The following is a 19,143-nucleotide window of genomic DNA, read 5'->3' as shown; positions in this document are numbered from 1 at the left end:
GAGGAGGCAAAGAGGAGGAGGAGAAAGGGAAGAGGGAAGAGGTGAAGAAAAAAGGAAGAGAAAGGAAAGGGGAAAGGAGAATGGAAGAGGAAGGTGAGTAAAAAGAAGAAACAACTAGAAAAAAATTTTAGACAATATTCTCACAGATAAAATGTTGCATACATGACACAAAAACATGCTGAGTGAACATGAACAGAATTCATTTAAAATTAATGGGCAAAATTTAACAAAATTCAATACAAGGGCTAGAAAAGAATATTGAGAAATCTCAGAAATCTTTCAGGAAGGAAAAAAGCAAACAAAAGCAATAAAGAAAAGGTGGAAAAACAAGAAAATTGGAAAATCAACTCAAGAGGTCCAATGTCCAATTAACAGGAGTTCTAGATAGAAGAATGGCAAAAACAGTGGGACAAAGTAACCCAAGACAACGCCAGACAACTTGAAAATGAAGGACCTGAAAGGTAAATTCTCTTTTCCCACAGTGCTAATTCCGCAGATAAAGTCTCAAACCACATGAAAACTCAAGAAATAAAAAGAAATTAGTATGTTACTTAAAACCCCGAAGATAATATAATATCAAAAACTTATCTCTTGGTGAGTGAGAATTGCTGGTGAAAGGGAGAGGTAGGGCAAGGGACTTGGTTTTTCCTGTTAGAAGCCTTGAAGAAGTAGCTGTCTTTTAAGCTATGAAGATATACTGAATACAATTAAAATTTAAATTAAAACCTCCCACTATATTGATGGGCTGAGAATACTTAACAGAAGAGCTAAAGAAGTATGTCACCCAGTTGAGAAAAGATTTAAATATCAATCTATCAATTTTCTGATCTTATTTCACAGCCTATATATGGTATATGTAATTCCTTTGAGCAGCAGTGATACTATCAGTCCATGTGGTTTATCTAAAGCTTGGGCCACTACAGGTATTTAAAATAAACAACTGAAGACAATACTTTATAGGATTCTAAATCTGCAGGACTTACTAGGAGTGTTCCCTAGTTTCCCAGAGCAATGTAACTCACAGGAATCCCATGTGTCTCTCTGAAATATACCCTAGATAACAAGGCAGACTTGGGAAGACAGGCAAAACCTTAGAGTGATTCAGATGTGCAGAAATTCATTTCCCTCTAGTTTACAATCTTTTTTTTTTTTTTTTTTAAGGCCCATAGTGTCTCAGCTTGGGCCCCATAAGAAAATACCATAAACTGGGTGGAAAATGCCATAGACACCAGAAATTTATCTTCTCCCAGTTCTGAAGGCTGGGGGCATGAGATCAGGGTGCCAGCATGGTTAGGTTCTGGGGAGACTCCTCCTGACTTATAGGTGTAGCTTTCTCATTGTGCCCTCACATGGCAGAGAGAAAGAAAGCACAGACTCATCCCCTCATGCGGGCCTCACCCTCATGACCTCATCTAACCCTAACACCATCTCCAGTACCATCAAATTGGGTATTAGAGCTCCACCATATGACTTCTGGGGTCATACAAACAATTCAGTCCATAACACATGGAAAAGGAAGCAAAATGTAGATGTTAATGCCCGCTGTTTGCCTGTGGTGGGCAGATTTTAAAGATAACCCAAGCCCTTGTGTAGTCCTCTCCCCTCAGTGAAGGCAGGGTTTATGACTATTGCTACTGTGATTGTGTTATGGTAAATAATATAGGAAAGATGGAAGGGATTTTGCAGATACAATTAAAGTCTCTAATCAGGTGACCAATTTAATCAAAAAGAACACTACCGTGGTGGACCTGACTTCATCAGGTGAGCTCCTTAAAGAGAGACTGGGGCCATCCCAAAGGTCAAAGAGATTCTCTGGCTGGCCTTGAAGCAAGCTGTTGTGAGCTCTACAGTTGCATGAAAAATGAGTTCTTCCAACAATCACATGAACTTGGAAGAGGATCCTGAGCCTCAGATGAGACCAGAGTTCCAACCAAAACCTGATTACAGTCTCATGAAACACGAGCAGAGAGCCACGAAAAGCCAAATTCCTGACCCATGGAAAAAGTAAGATAATAAATGCAGGAATGTATGTGGCTTTAAGCTGCTAAGTTTGTGTTAACTTATCACATAGCACAGAAAACTAATACACTGCCACAACAATCTTAGCCAGAAGACAATGCCTAATCATGATTCGGATAGATAGACCTAGATAAATACAAATTGATCTTCCAAACTCATTCTGCTTATTGGTTTAAAAGATAAAGAGTACTGAATCACAACCAAATTCCTGACTTCTAACAAGCTCATTAGCTAACATCAACAGCTTTTAGTATTCCCATCATCTTTCATGTTAGCTTAACTTTCTACCAAGGTCTTTCTACCAAGTACATAGAGTAGCACAAAGCCAGTCCCTTAAGTTCACAATTATTAAAGCCTAAATATTTCATGTTCCAAGTTCCCAGAAAGGACAGGAAAAGATGAAGGCAAAACTACAATCTGGTCACCTTTCCTGGTTTTCTATCCAAAACTTAAAATTTTTAGAATTTGGCAATCACACTGAAAAATATATTCCAATTCTAAGCTCACTATCAAACAAAAAACAAATGAAATACTGAATTTTTCTAAGATGGTCCCTAATGACCCCCACCCTCCTGGTGTTCATACTCTCAGTAAAATCCCCTTCCTCTTAAGCATGTGCTGGATTTCATGGCTCATTTCTACTGAAAACAAAATATCAGATGTGATGGGATGTCAATTCTAAGATTAATCTGTGAAAAGATCATGGCCTCCATCTTGGGCACTCTTTCTTGGATTACCCACCCAAGGTGAAGACAGCTGCATGGTGTGACACAACCCCAGAGAGAGGAACCGAAGCCTGTCAATAACTACTTCAGCAAGCTTGGAACAGACACCCCTTTCCCACTCAGGCTGAGTCTTCAGATGAAACCACAGCCCTGGCCAACAGCAAGCTCAGGAGAGATCTTAAACAAGAGGCACCGAGCTAAGTCACACCCAGATTTAAGACTCATAGAAACTGTGAGATAATGTTTGTTATTTTAAACCATGAAGTTTTGGGGGTAATTTATTAAAGAGCAAGAGGTAACTAATAACCTACCATCAAACGTAAGCTAAAACCATTAGATGCTTTGAGGCAACAGTATAAAAAAAGGAAAAAAAAATTCAATAAAAGGATAAAAGTTCTAACCTTGAGCACTCTTCCTGAAAGACCGACAATCTCGCCATCTTTGGGCTCTACTACTGTAGCAGTATTCACATCACCACTTCCTGTTGTATCAATGATATCAATGATTTTTGGTTTTCCATCAGTTGTAACCTGAAAATTAAGAGAGTATTAAAATACGAATTATAAATTTAATTTTTTAATCCTTAAAAAAGCAATGCCAAACCTCACATATGTGCATACACATACATAAAATACCCTATGAAATCTGCATTCATTTAAAAAAGAAAACTGAATTGTTTTAAGCCAAAAGTGGGACAGATACTTACAAAAAATTTAGTCATGGAGAGTACCACAGAACCCTTCAAGTGATTTTATATATTCAGTTAATAAATATTTACTAAACATTTAGTAAGGCCGGTGCTGGGGAGACACACAGAAATGATCAATACACAGAAGTCCCTGATCTCACAGATCTTATGTCCTACTTCGTCAATAAACACGTCAAATACATGCCAGATGGTGATAATCACTATGGAAAAAAATCAGGCAGAAAAAGGAGGTAGTGTGGGGGTTTCAACTTTAACTAGGTTGGTCAAGAAAGATCTCACTGAAGGTAACATTTGAGAAAAGATCTGAAGAAGGTGAACTTTGGGCTGGACAAGCACAAAACTTTAGGGAGAAAACACGTAGTACCATGTAATTACAGGATGTCAGACTAGCACTCAAACTGAGTAAGTCCAAAGTTCAAACTTAACATTCAAACTTATTTCTCTCAACGCTTTGTCATCTCAGGAATTGATACATTCCCAATTGCTCAAACAGAAAGTTAAAAGTCCTTTGTCTCTGATTCTTTATTAGTTTACTCTTCACGTCAAATCTGTCAGGAAGTCATCTTCATTCTACCTCTAAAATACAGTTCAAGTCCATCTTCTCCCCTTGATTTTCCCCACCAGTATCCTGACTCTCTCCCCACCATCACCCCCTTGCCTTCAAAGTGCTGATGCTCCTTTCAGGTATCCCAGGGTCCATTCTTGGTCCCCACCAAAAGCAAGTCAAACAAGCTGTACGATGCCAGTCTTCCATGTGCAATGGATCCCAACGCACTCACTACAATAGCCTCTGCACAATCTGGCCCCATCATGTCTGGTCCTGTACCCCTCTAACCACACTGGCCTCCTTTCAATTCCTGCCACATGCCAAACTCTTCCCTGCCTCTCAGCTTTGTCCACACAGTTCTTCCACTTGGAATCCTCTGTCCCTTCAGCTGTTCCACAGACATCCCAATCTCATCTTTCAGTTTTCTACTAAAATGTCACCTCTTCAGAAAGGCCTCCCAGATGACCTCTTCTGTAGCTGCCATCCTAAACCTGAATCTTATTCTTCCTCACTGTACCTTGTTTCCTTCACAGAATTTGTAATTATACAGCTAGCTGATTCCTGATCTATTTCCACTATTAGAAGATAAGCTCTATTAAGGGGAAGGGCTATGTCTATTTTACTCACCAAATTCCCCCAAACCTAGCAGTGCCTAGTTGGTGCTCAATACATATTTAATGACTGAATGATCTGACACTAATTTACTCAGCATTAAGAATGGTCTTCCTAAGGCATGGTTTCTTGGCCAGTCAACAAATTTTCATTTGGGCCATGATGACTGCTATAGGTAACAACAGTATTGTATTTTCATACTGCTTTTGTTGGAAAAATAATTTCTGGGCTCTTTCTGGGCTAGCTTTGCAAAGGGAATATCTAGCATTCAAGATACATATACTGAGTTATTAGTAGGAAATCAGGCATGGAGACACAAAGAATGAAAAAAGAAGACCCCCTACCCTCAAGGAAAAAAAAAAAAAAGCAATGTAAAAAATGCCAAGAGTGTCACAAAAGCACAAGGTCTTCCAACTTCTTTTCCACCTGGAGAACTCACACTCTAAGATCAAGCTTAGTGTCCCTTTCTGTGTCTTCCCAGGCATCGCTTCCTTCCACCCCTACCCCCCAACTGCAGTGTCCTCAAAGCTCTGCAGTTAAGGGTTACCCAAGGGGGAAAGGGGAAAGTCACCATGTGGAGGAAACAAAGGCACACATGTTTTTCTTTATGAGGCAGAAGCAAAGGGGTTCTTGATGCACCCCAAATCTTATTCCAATAACACTGCCATAGAAGCACCAGGGGCCATAAAGGCCTTCCAGGCACAGCTGTTTTTTGTTGTTTTTGTTTTTAACGTATAGTAATTTTTAAGCTGGATGTCTAAACTCGTAACAAAACAAGTAATATACTCAGGAGGCTCAAAATCAAAAAATTATTGTGGAAGTCGTACCAAACTCTGATAAGATTATGACACAAAAATCAGTTACTGATTTTGAAGGGATTGGCTAAATAAATATCTTTTGAAATAAAATAACGAAGGAAAATGTAAGAAAATCTACCAAAATAAAAAATGGAAACAAGAGGAAGATAATACTCCCCTATAAAATTAAAACTAGCTAAATCATGTACTAAGAATTTAAGAAAACAACTGATTTTAAAAAGTATTCCAAATAAGTACGTAATCTGAAAGCTAGGCTATAACACTAAGAACACAATCACCTATCTTTATCTTCTCATTCAATGAGCAAACAACTTCAGTGACTTGAGATCAAGAATCACAAGAGATCACTAACAAGCCAGACATAGATTCCTCTCATTAGAAACCTCATTATCAGTGCGGGAGCAAAGGAAGAAAGCCTAACGGGATTTAGTGACTTATTTACTATCTACTATTGCCACAAGCTTTACTTATTACCATCTCTCTTACATTAAAAATTCTTATATATGCAATTTTCTGTCCCTGTACCTCTTTCTTCACCATTAGGTAAAGGCAATCACTCCATTGGAGACAGTAAGACAGAGGAGGGAATTTGGGGTTAGGAAGAAGAGGTTTTGAAAAAGGCAAACCAGCTGAGGATTTTACAATGGAGTTTTGGGAGAAGAAGGAAACTGAACCGCTACCATCAGAACGAAATCCCTCATCTTGGCAGGGGCGGGAGGTGGGTGGTGTATTATAAGGGAAAGAGGGACTGAACCACTACCAGAGTGGTGAGTAGAGCTAAGGTAGTAATACAGCCCATGTACGGGGGTGGAGGACTGAGAAGTGCTTACATAGCTATACTGGCTGGACAAAACAGAAATTGCCCAAAGGTTGTCCCCAGATGTCAAGAATCTCAAGATCGTGAGTTACTCTGTGTCTCTACTGAGTTGATGATGGTCAGGGAGCTGATGAGGGCTGTGAGATAGTCATTAAACATTAGAGGATCAAAGAAAGGGGGGAGGGTAGTTGCAAATTATCCTAAACAAAACAAAGTGAATGTATAAGTATTTATTTGAAAATATTCTTTTAAGGGAAGGTATTTCATAGGCAAATACTATTGAATGACTATTATTTTGAGAATAATAGTCTGTCATCAGAGTCTGTCTGATGAATGAATCAGACAGGCTCTGCTTTCAGAAAGCTTACAATCCAGGTGGAAAACAAATTAGTGAAGCGATAACTCCAACATAGGACAATAAATAAAAAAGGTTAAGGACAGTATCTATGAAAGCATATAGAACATAAAACCCAGCTTGGGGGAATTCAGGAAGACTAACTGAAAGAAAGATAATAAAAATTAAAATCAACTAAATAGCACCCAATATTAGCAACCAATTATATAGCTACAATAATTTACTTACTGTACTCTATTATTTTACTAAACGTAAAAACAGAAAAATTTTTATAGAATCACTTGTCACCTTCTTTCCCAAACCATTTTTTCTCCATGAGGAAATTACATACACTGTGCACACATACACATTTTTTTCCATTCAGCAAAAATATTTAATGTTATAAGTACATTTCATACAAAATAAATCTGGATATATGCTGTCAAAGAATTTTAACTTATGCAGGAAAAAAGGTTATGTAAACAAAAATATTAAAATGAAATATTTTAGGTGCTATGGGGGGGGTCGGAACACATTGCTATGAGAGCAAAAAAGAAAAAAAGCACCCAAATAACTGCTGGCAAGAATTGGGCCTTATTCATCTTGAACCCTCAGGTCCTAACACAGTGGTGGGCACACACATGTAAATATATGCTGGGGGTGTGAATTAAATCAGTAGATATCCCAAAAGCTAACAGGGTCAAGACCCAGGTGGGTCTTTAAGGATTAAGCAGGAGTTTACAGGTGATGGTGGAAGGCTTGCAGGCAGATTAACTTATATGTTGAGGAAAGGCCTGAAATGTGGGTGAGTGGAAGCAAAGGGTTAACAGTGGGGTGGACAGAAGTTGGGAGGGGAAAGTGAAAACCAAGGCACCATGAAGAGGTCAAGCTGGATGGTGAAGGGCTACACAAAATGCAAATTTTGGAATTTTTACACAAAGGCAACTAGGACGTCAAAATATAAAAAGTTTTGCTTTGTATTAAATAAGGGTGTTACAGAAGGTGTTTCTTTTTTTTAGGAAAATAATTTGGCAATGTGAAGGATGGAGCAAAGAGAAGATTTGTGGCAGGGAACCAACTGGCTACTGCACATTCTTTCCAATCCAAGTCCCACTCTGGCCTTGAAGCCAGCTCTCATTCCACCCCCCACCCCACCCCCGTCCTGCCCCCAACCTTGGGTGACACTTGCAGGAGGACATCTTTTAACTCAACCCTAGGCACCTTGGAGGTGCCTGGATATTTGCTGAGGAAAGATGTAATCATTTATGTACTGATTACTCCCCTCATGCTATCCACCCTCTACTTTAAACAACTCCAGGCAGCTGTCACAAAAGAGTACTGGGCCCAAAGCAGTCACGGAAGAATGACACCCCACTGCCTTCTCCAAAGTGTTCGTTTGTGCCTCGAGTCCTCTATGCAGACCCATCTAGCTTTCCAAACATCCACTTTGGCCTCCTCTTCTTTTTTCATTCTTTCCTTCCCTTTTATTTCTATCTACCTTCTTATCTTAATAATGTATACAGAGATCTATAAAAGACATTTGCTTAAGTGGGAAAAAAAACCTTTAAAAATTTCCTCACATGTGCAAGCCATCTTACTGAATTTCTTTTAACTGGCCATATTTATGTCAATATTTCCATTAAAGTTGTTATAAGAGTTATATTTTCATTTTATTTCAATATCTTACTGCTTGAACACTTGTTATTACATGCAAATACCTAATGCATATTTATCCTTCAGTTAATTTAAATCCCAGCATAAACTCCTTCTAAATAAACCTGCTTAAAAAAAAAAATTAGTGTTTACTTAACACTTTTCTTGAGCACTTTAAATAAAGTCACATGTAAATAATCTTCTTAATCAATTTTCATAGCAACACTGAGGATGAAAACTGCCATTACTTTACAGAGAGTAATGGAACAATATGATAAGCAGATTGTGAAGTTCTACAAAAGCATTTTTACTGAGACAGTACTCCTCCCGATCCTTTTATTATCCTGACAAAAGAACCAGTAAACACTTACCCCAGCTGTTCTCCTCCCACTTATCCCTATAAAAAGTAAACATACACTACAACAGAATGGAAACCATTACTACTCTGTAATAAAGCCTCAATGAGGTGATAGCTGTCACTGGTGTAAGTCTTCAGAGTTATTAATACAACTGTACCACTAGAGCTACCAGCAAGGAACACATCACTTGCTATTCTGATTCACCAAAGCTTCCTGGCACTGCCAGCCTGAGGTGTGTTGTACTCCAGGGTGCTGCTCAAGAATTAACAGGAGGAAGCAAGATTCCTAGAGGGATTCTATACAGTCAGCCAGACTGGTTCCCCCTCTTCCCCCAGCATGACACCCCACCTCCGAAAATGCTACCTCAATTATTAGAAAGCACAATAAAGGATCCAAAGGCCAGAGGGTACTTGGGGGAGGAAGAGAATTATCAAACTTCAGCGTTTAGTGTAGAAAGGAGGGTAAGATACACAGATGAAGGACTGACAAAAGGGAGAGAGCAGCATATGATAGGATTAGCCAGATTACATCTTTAAGAGAGGGATCTTCAACAACAGGGATATTTTATGACTGTATTTCAGTAAAAGGCTAAGGCTAAATTTATAAAAGTCAAACTTTGAATGCTTAGAATACTTTTAATCAAGAGACACATTTTTTTTAAAGTTACCTTTTGATGTGGTATTTTAAAAATTTCAAAGGTGCTAAGGCAAAATTAAGTAATTTTTTAAAATCGTAATTAAAGTATATTGTCTTACACTTTGATGCTAAAAAAAAATACAGAAGCCTAATTTAATAAAGCCTGAAGAGTCCTCAAAAACAAATAAAATTAGGTTCTTAAGTAAAACAAAGACTAAGCCATGCGTTTCAACGACCCTAAACAAGTACGTTGCAGAAGATGGTTTAAAAATAGAACACATAAAACTACCAGAGGAAACAATTCCGGAAGTTGACCGAGTTATCTTCTTGAAACCCGGCTTTCATGTGAAAGACAAACAATTCTCCTCAAAACCAAATCTCCGAACGACAGCAATAAAAATGAGGTTCTGATAGGTCATTTGCCCCTTTTCTGTTTCCTCCCCACCCCCATCCCCACCAATAATAAAAACTGTAAAATCCCCGTTTGAAAACAGCAGGCACGGGCCAGTGCCCGAGACACGAGGGACCTGCGGGGGAAGGCGGCGTGGTGGGAAGGGGCCCCAGGGCCCGGGCCTGGCAACACCTGGGCAGGAAGGGGATTCCTGGGCGAAAGGCGGACCCAGGCGACCCGGCCAGCCGCGCCAGACACGCCGCTTTTGTCTGGGCCGGGATGACGGCCCAACCCGAGCCCCCCGACCGCCCTGCCCTCCGCCTCCTCCCGGTGCCCGCTCCCGCTCGGCCGCAGAGCGGGATTCGGCCTGCGGGGCTCCGAGGCTGCGTCCCCTCCGCGTCCCCAGCCGGCCCGCCGCCCCGCCGCCCGCGCCCCCGCGCCCGGGCCCTCGGCGGCTGGCGCACCTGCATGCCCGGAGCCCCCGGGTCGACCCCCGTGTCCAGGACGGCGATGAGCACCCCCCGCCCGTCATACTCCGGGTAGCGACAGAGGAAGGAGGCGGCCCCGGTCTCTTTCTTGGGCAGGAGGCCGTGGAAAGGGAAGGGCTCCTCGGCCGCAGCGGTGGCCATGGACGCAGGCTGGAGGACGAGGAAGAGGCAAACTGCCAGGCTGCGCGTGGACGAGCGGCGCGAGGACACCCGGGCAGCCGCGGGCCTGGGCGGGGGCGAGGGGCGGGGCCGGACGCCAACCAATCCCGGCCCGCCAGGGGGAGTCGGCCAGTCACGTACCGCTACGTAAGCCAAAGGCGCCGCTCTCAGGAGCTGGGCAGGAGCCGGGCAGGAGTCGGGCAGGAGTGTTGCCCGGGCCGCAGTGAAGGAGGCGGAGTCTGAATATCCTGGTGGAGATTTTGGTTCCCCAACCTGGGGGTCTTAAAGAGACCGACTCTTGGGATTCTTAGGAGAGGACCGGGCTCCGAGTGAGGGGTCCGTGTATCCCGGGCGAGTCACTCTTCGAGGTACGGGGAAGGAAAGGAGCCGCCAGCCTGGAGTAGCTGGAACTCGCCCGGGGCAAGTGATGGTTTCCGAACTTGAAGCTGTGGACGAAAGTTTTGGGTCAGCTGCTGCAGGAGCCCCACCTGACCCGAGGAAAGGGAGGCGACTCTCGAACGCTAAACCCCCTGGAGTCGTGGGATACCGGCGATTTGCCCGGACGTAGATTTTTGAAAGAGTTTTTTGAGTCAGTGGTGTAGGGTTTGGGTTTCCCTGCCTGGTCTTCCTGTGTACCCCTTTGCTCGCGGCCAGGCCTGGGAGGGGTAGGGTGGGGATAGACCAGAGCTTCAGGCAACAGGAAGTGGGTTCTTGGGCGTTCAGTTGGCCTCGTAGGCAGTAACAAAGTAGGAGGCTGAAGTGGGCCCCTCCTATTCTCATTGCTTACTTATCTTTGACTTCCGAGATTTCTAAAAAACATTTTTTTGCCCTTTAAATGGAAGTTCCTGGTTGTTCCTTTAAGGTCCACTCAATTATCGAGCCATAATTTGCAGTTCTTCCGATTCACAGTGACTATCAATTGCTCCATGCAGCCCTAGTGGTTCTTCAATGATCTATATATTTATATTGACGCTTGAGTAATCCTTAGCCTTTTCGTCTGTGCCAAAGACTCTGGGCAATCTGGTGGAGTTTAGGGACCCCTTCTCAGCAGTGTTTTTAAACGCATAAAATGAAATATGTAGGATTACAAAGGAAATTATGTTGACATACAAATATCAAAAATATTAAAACTAACTTGGTTATATAGCAGTAGTTTTATATGTGTGTGTATATAGTTATAAGATATGTACTTCCTTGTATGAAATAACAGGAAGTAGCACAGTAAGCGAATAAGCTCCCATAATTTCAAAATGATGATGAGCATAAGTGGTATTTTGAGATATCTGAGATAACTGTCTTATGATAAGAAACTGATTTGTATTGGTGAGAAAGTAACAATAACTGCTAATACTACTCTGGTTATTGCCTGCATCTATAATTGAAGAAAACAAATTTAAGAGGTTAGTAAATAAGGATAATATTTTTTTCCTTTTTCCTACACAAGTTTTTGAAACCCTTAGATTCTATCATGGACCCCAGATTTAGAATGCCTGATGCAAAGGGAAGCCCTATGTGTGCCAGTGTCCAATCCACAGGATTTAGGAAATCCTCCCTGCACTCCCAGAAATGACTATAATGTCTGTGTGATTGTTTTAGTGATTACTTGACCGTTGATTGATTTCATAAGTCTTAGAGAACTCTGTTCTCTTTAATGGAGAGGAAAAGGAGACTAGTCAATGCTTTCCTTCCTATTCCCAATTGTGTTTATGTTGCCTCTAGAGAAGAACAAATTAATAGGAAAGAAAAGAGACAAACCCTAAGAAGATAACCAATGTAGAGCATATAGTGACAGAATGAAATAGCTCCCAGTTTAGAATGAACCGTAGCCTAGTCATGTCATTTTACAAATGAAAAAAGCTGGACAGGTTAACTGACTGCAGTGAGTTACAGAAAGAGTTCATCATTGAGCACCAGGGCGGCTTAGTCAGTGGAGCGTCCTATTCTTGATTTCAGCTTGGGTCATGATCTCAGGGTCATGAGATTGAGCCCCGCTTGGGACTCCACGCTCAGTGTGGAGTCTGCTTGAGATTCTCTCTCTCCCTCTGCCCCTTCCCCTGCTCACTCGCGGCTCTCTCTCTGAAATAAATTTTAAAAATCTTAAAAAACAAACAAACAAAGAAAACCCCCAAAAGTTCATGAAAAAGCTGGCTTTCTGTTCTCACAGTCCCCAGTATTTTCTACCCTATCACACTGTGCTGTAGCACCCATCAAATGGATGGGGAATGAACTGTTCCTTATGAAATGGCATTAGGCTCCTGTGACAGTGTTCTTTAAATTTTTTTTTCTTATGGATCCCATAAAAATGTTTTAGAAAAATTATGTATCCTCTTGTACAGTTTAAGATGTTGGAAATTTGTCATAAGTTTAAGAAATTATGAAGAATGTAATATCTGGCATGTTAAAATTTTGGCATTCTTTAATGACACTTTTCCATTACCCACTTAAACATATCCAGTTGAATGTTACTCTTTGTTACCTACCAGTATCTGTTTATAAAATATCTGAACATATTCAGAGTCATATTCAAAACATATATTTACCTAAGCTGTATGCCCAACATGGTCTTGAACTCACCACCCTGAGAGTAAGAGTCAGTCACAAGCTCTACTGACTGAGCCAGTCAGGTGCCCCCAAAACATATTTAAAATCAGTCACTTTACATCACTCTTTCTTGAAAGTTTATTTCCATTCTATACTGAGTATTCTCCTAATGAAATCTATATTTATAATGGAAAGTCATTGATCATTTATGATCTATAACAAAAATGTGTGTTAATATTTAATTTAGAAAATTTTCCTGGGATGAAAGTGTTAAAATTTTTCTTTTAGGTTACCTTTTAATTATTAGAAAGTTGATCAAAACACTGTGGGTAAATCTTAAACTTAAATTACAAATTACAGAACAGAAAGAAAAAAAGTTACTTAAAATGTGGCTTTTATAAAGACGCATGAGATGCATGTTATTGGGCTTTGATTAAAGATAGTTTTACTGACAATATTCCAAATTGTCCCTTTATTTGATGCCCCAGAAGCTAGTTCATCGGCAGACGGTGGACACTAGTACGATGCCCTTTGTGCCAGAAAGTGGGAGACCCAGATGTGTCAGGTGCAAAGGAGAGTAGGCATATCCTTCCACCACACATGTCTTCAGGCAGGTAAGTTTAGAAAAGAGTAGATATGACATTAAATGTGCGGATAGTGATCGTGTTGAAATTATCTGTGACTTTGTACCACAGTTATAACCACTATTTCATATAACCCCTGAAATCACTTTAACTCATAATGAAGTCCTTTATTCTGTCTTCAAACCACAGTATTCACGCTCTGTGTTTACATTCTTCCCCCTTTGATTTAATGACATTCTCAGCTAAAAGGAATCTTTCAACACTGAGTCAGTTTGCAAAACTTGACAAACAGCTTGACAGTTCTTTGGATATGGGAAGGAAACAAGTAGAGGATACTTGGAGGGAACAATGAAGACACAGATAAATAAAACAGGGCTTAGGAATGGGAGGAGGAGGAGGAGGAGGAGGAGGAGGAGGAGGGGGAGGAGGAGGAGGAGGGGGAGGATAGGACCCAATGGGGTCAGACAAAGGCGTCACCTACCCTATCGGGGCAAAGTACTAGGCGGGACACATGAAACCCTCCCACACAGCATTGTTCAAAGCTCGAAATACTGAGCCAGGTGTTCTTGATGTCTACCTCCCTTTCCATCACCTGCCCATTTGGGGACGCAAGCCAATGCAAAGGGGCCACGAGAGGCAATAGCTTCCCACGAGTCACTTCTTTGCAACTATTGTGGCACCACATCATTTAGAGAATATTTTTTAACTGAGTTTCCAAAACTGTGTAGAGATTTTGAAAGCATCCACCTCGTCCCAGCTGCTGGGTTTTGAAATCCTGTGCGACATGTGCCATGAGGCTGCTGCTCCCAGCGGCCCAAACTTGGAGTGCCAGAAAAACATGTCAGATTTAGGATTCCAATGAAAGGCTAATCCTAATGAGGATCCTGAATATCCTGACTTGAGCAAGAGAGGCAGAGAATATGCTAGTAAATCACTTAGAAGTTAAGGGAGTTTGTCCTCTAGGACTAGTTCTGCCACTAATTAGCTTCATGACTTTTAACAAGACCGCAGGGTCCTCAACTACAAATCTGGGGGGTTTATCAGAACTAAATGGGAAAAATATCTCCCACAGTGGCGATCAATTGTTGCTGTTAGTACAGTGTAGCTGGTACATGGTAGAGATTCAGTGCATCAGGGCTGGCCATCTCATTTGGTGTCCTACTCCCTAAAGTTTGGATTTAGATAGAGTAGACAAAGTGATTTTTTTCAAAGGATTATTTAGTTTGCAAAAAAAAAAAAAATCAATTTAGCATATAGTAAAACCTGAAAGCCTGTTTCCTTGAGATAAAGAGATCAAACAGTTTGTGAATTTGTGAAACATGATGTGGACAGATAAGTTTTTACTATTTCTAGGACTTAATTTCTTAAAAATACGTCTCCAATCTTGTTGAACTATTCCTTTTCCTTTAATAAGAGAATACACATGGAGAACAGTTTATAATAATCTCTCTGTGTGTGTGTGTGTGTGTGTGCCCACATATAATGGGGCGGTAGCCTTTTGAGTTGCCAAATTGATAATGCTCTGAAGTCTTCTGAAACTGACTAAAATCTTCTGGGGAAAAAATTTCCAATAAATCATAAAGCATGTTTAGCTCTTCTGGGCTAGCTTTGGGGAATATAAAAGGCATCGAGAAGAAAGAAGGAAGAGGAGACTTTTTTAAAAATTAAAGTCTTTGTTAATTAACTGAGTTCCTAAAGATTTTGAATACATATTTGTTAGGTTAAGACAGTTTAACAGAAGTACATCATATGGATAATACATGCGTGCACACACACACACACACACACACACACACACACACATTCAAAGTCAGGAAGCAATTACCACGTGAAGATTGAAAGAAAAATTTCCTCAACAGGTGTCTCCAAACTGGTCCACTGATCTGAATCATCCAGTGCTCTTGTTTAAAATGGTGATTACCTGGTGTCTACCTCAAACTCATTGAGTCAGAATGTTTAGCGGGGGTACCCATGAGAATTTGTGTTTTTAACAAAGACCCAGGTGATTCTTCTCATCAGGGGTGTTTGGGAAACTACTCTTCTGTGCAGACTTCTAAGATAGCTCTGTGTACAGAAAATTAAAACTGAAAAGTTTCCTTAAGATGTTTATTTCATGGGGTAGGGTGCTAGTTAGAGATGTATTGCCTCTCAGGGTGAGACCCACCCTGCTCTGCCTTGCTTTGTGATAACAGGAACTGAGCCCCAGAAGTATGTCTCCCTTGCCGGTTGCCATAGTTTTAAGCTTTGCCAGATTTCTAGTTTGTCGTCTCCAAGTTAAGTCCTCCCATCTTCTTAAGAACCCACTAGGATTAGGATTTTCCCCCCACCTTTGAAACTGTACATTCAAGGACCTCCACCATGCTAACTGAAGGTAGATTCCTATCTTTTTACTTGACCATTATCTGCTGTATTCAACACAGCTGAATGCTGCATCGCCCTTGACAGAATTTGGTTTTCCAAAACAAAACTTTGCTTGGTTTTATCCTCCTTGCTTTCCCGCTTTACTGTGTGTCTCCTTTGCTGGATCCTCCTTTGTGCCTGACCTCTGGCTTAGAGATGCCTGACAGCTCAGTCTGTGGGTTTCTCCTTTCTATCTATCGCTGAACTCCCTTGATGATGAAATCTTGTGGCATGGCTTTCAATATCATCTGTTGGCTGAAGATTCCAAAATCTTAGTTGCCAGCTTGGCTCTTTCCCCTAAATTCCATCTGCCTGTTTGATACCTAACATCTGATACCTACTTGGTTATGGAATAGAAACATCAAAACTTTACATGCCCCTAAACTTAATTGCTGGTCTTCCCGGGCCCATTCTTCTCCCATTGATCCTCTTTTCATTACTGGAAGCATCATGCTTCTAGCTGCTTAGGTCAAAAATCTTGGGATCTCCCTTGTCTCCTCACTCTTCATCACGCATCCAGTTAAGCAGCAAACCCATTGGCTTTATCCTCCAGATGCACCCAGAATCTGATCCCTCTTATCATTTCCATTGCTAACTCCTTCATCCAAGCCAACAGGATGTTTTGTCCAGGTTACACAATAGCCTCCTCTATCATGATAGGCTAGATTACGCTATTGTCATTCTGCCTTCATCTGTTCAGGATGCTATGACAAAATAACAGAATACCAGAGACTGGGTGGCAAAGGGCTGGCTTTGGTACTGGCAATGGTTGCAGTGCTGGGGCAGTGGCATCACACTTATGGGCTGCTTAGGGCTCACCGAGAGGAGAATGTGCCACTATTGCCAGCGTGACTGTCCTCTAACCTGGCAGTCTAGCCATCCACAGACAATGCTGTACCCCGAGTAAGATGCTGTGCCTAAAACCAGACCACAGTACCTGGTATGTAGTAGGTGATCAGCAAATGGTAGTTATTACTAATGACAAAGTTAGAACTGAAACCCACACACCGCTTTCTGCCATCACTCCGTGGGGGGCATCCTAAACATCTCATTTAGAGCTGTTTAGAGGGTCAGACCTTTCGATAAATATTTGCAGAGCATCTACCATATGCAAATGTTCCATTAGACACAGCGGGGAGCACAACAGTCCCTGTCCTCAAGAAACTTCAGTTTCATGTTTCCTGCCATACGATGTCAGCAATCCGGGGCTGTGAACCAAATATACTGTTCAGCAAGGCAGGGTACTTTTCCTTCCTTTTGTCTCAGCCATTAGAAGGTTCTTTGTGCAACGGCTCTAGGAACAAACGGAAGCCGCTCTAGACAAGTTCCAGAGACGGGCTCAACTGTCTTAACAAATTTATAAGTGCACAGTACGGTATTGTTAACTCTAAGAACTACATCACGCAGCCCATCCCTGGAACACAGGCCTCTTGTATAGCTGTAACTTTATATCTATTGAACAATAGCTCCTCACACCCTCCTACACCATCTCGTAACCACCTTGCCACTGCTTCCTTCTCTACCTTTGACTATTTTAGTTGCCTCATATAAAGGGACGCATGCACTCATGCAGTATTTTTCTTTCTGGGGTTGACTTAATTCCCCTGGCATAGTATCTTCCAGGTCCATCCAGGAGAATGGCAGAATTTCCTTCTTTTTTAAGATTGAATTATATTCCATTGTATGTATATATTACATTTTCTTTACCCGCTCATCTGTCAATGAACATTTTGGTTGTTTCCATATCTTAGCTGTTGTCAATAATGCTGCAGTGAACACGGGAGTGTACATATCTCTTTAAGAGCCTGATCTTAGTTCTTTTGGATATATACCCAGAAGTGGGATTGCGGGGTCAGATGGTAGTTCTATTTTTAATCTTTTTGAGGAAACTCTGTACTTTTTCCCATAGTGGCTGCACCATTTAACATCTCCATCTGGGGAATGCAAACTTGTGCAGCCACTGTGGAAAACAATATGGAGGTCCCTCAAAAAATTAAACATAGAATTTCCATATGACACAGTAATTCCACTACTGGGTACTTACCAAAGAATACAAAAACACTAATTTGAAAAGAGATACGCACTCCTATATTTATTGCAGCATTATTTACACTAGCCAAAATATGGAAGCAATCCAAGTGCCCATTGATAGATGATTGGATAAAGAAGAAGTGGTATGCATATACAATAGAATATTGCTCAGCCATAAAAAGAATGAAATAATCTTGCCATTTGTAACAACATGGATAGATCTAGAGGGTATAGCGCTAATGAAATAAGTCAGAGAAAGGCAAATACCATATGATTTCACTCATGTGGAATTTAAGAAACAAAACAAACAAAAAAGAGACAAACAAAAAAGCCAGACTTAACTATAGAGAACAAACTGATGGTTCCCAGAGGAGAGGGCAGTGGAGGGGGGGCACAAGATGGGTGAAACAGGTGCAGGGGATTAAGAGTGCACTTGTCACGATGAGCACTGAATAACGTATAGAATTGTTTAATCACTATATTGTACACCTGGAACTAATATAACACTGTACGTTAATTATGCTGAATTTAGAAGAGTAAAAAAAATTCTGAGAAACAGAAGAGTATACACTGGCTCCAAATTCTCAACATCCTTGCCAACACTAATCTTTTTTTTTTTTAAATATCCCAACAGGGATGGGATGATATCTCATTGTGATTTTGCCTATAATGAAAAGCATCCTAATTCCATTTCTCTGAAATAGAAACTAATGACCAAAATTAGACTTCTGCCTTCAGAATTTCATATACAAACTTTTCATTTAACGTTATATTATTCACATTTTCAGAGTTTAAAAACTTATTTAAAAACAGGATTTGTAGATAGTTCAGTGAATATACCAAAACATTTTTAACCATTTCCTAATTTTTGAATATTTAAATTGTTTCTAAGGTTTTGCTTTTATGAGTAGTGCTATAACAAACATCCTTTATTTTTATTTATTTATTTATTTATTTATTTATTTATTTAATTTCTTTGAGGGAGAGCAAGTGCGAGAGAGCACAAATAGGAGGGAGGGGCAAAGGGAGAGGGAGAAGCAGACTCCCCGCTGAGCAGGGAGACTGACACAACAGGGCACTCTGTCCCAGGACCCTGAGACCATGACCTGAGCTGAAGGCAGACGTTTAACGGACTGAGCCACGCAGGCGCCCCTATAACAAACGTCTTACAAAACCAGAATCTTGATTACATCTCTGATTATTTTCTTAGAAAAAGTCCCAGAATTTTGGAATTTTCAAGGTGCATAAACATTTTCAAGTTTCTTAGTCAAAATGCATGAAAAGGTTTTTAGATATGAATTCTGAAGACCTGAACATGTA

The 19,143-nt window shown here is 40.9% G+C and overlaps 1 protein-coding gene and 1 long non-coding RNA gene across 11 annotated transcripts in view; one reads left to right on the top strand and one right to left on the bottom strand.

Moving 5' to 3' along the window:
* TPP2 (tripeptidyl peptidase 2) overlaps positions 1-10,340 on the bottom strand; it is a 71,191-nt gene extending 60,851 nt beyond the window's left edge. For 5 of the 6 annotated variants that reach the window (XM_040624343.1, XM_040624357.1, XM_040624351.1 and 2 more), the window contains exons 1-2: positions 10,085-10,340; positions 3,146-3,274 (exon numbers count right to left, since the gene is read on the bottom strand). In XM_040624343.1, the coding sequence (XP_040480277.1) occupies positions 3,146-3,274; positions 10,085-10,249 (294 nt within the window). In that variant the 5' untranslated portion in view covers positions 10,250-10,340. Of the gene's footprint in view, positions 1-3,145; positions 3,275-10,084 lie in introns of those variants that run through there. The other variant, XM_040624367.1, reaches the window with a different exon arrangement.
* A 109-nt stretch (positions 10,341-10,449) lies between these two features.
* The window catches only part of LOC121101263, a 124,417-nt gene continuing 115,723 nt past the window's right edge, over positions 10,450-19,143 (top strand). For 4 of the 5 annotated variants that reach the window (XR_005833231.1, XR_005833227.1, XR_005833233.1 and 1 more), the window contains exons 1-2: positions 10,450-10,635; positions 13,297-13,422. This is a non-coding gene — a long non-coding RNA (uncharacterized LOC121101263). The remainder of the gene's footprint in view (positions 10,636-13,296; positions 13,423-19,143) is intronic. The other variant, XR_005833228.1, reaches the window with a different exon arrangement.

The sequence above is a fragment of the Ursus maritimus genome, unplaced genomic scaffold (assembly GCF_017311325.1).
Source record: "Ursus maritimus isolate PB19 unplaced genomic scaffold, ASM1731132v1 scaffold_10, whole genome shotgun sequence".
Lineage (NCBI taxonomy): Eukaryota > Metazoa > Chordata > Mammalia > Carnivora > Ursidae > Ursus > Ursus maritimus.
The sequence above is the reverse complement of the archived record's forward strand: the minus strand, read 5'-3'. Positions and strand labels throughout refer to the sequence as shown.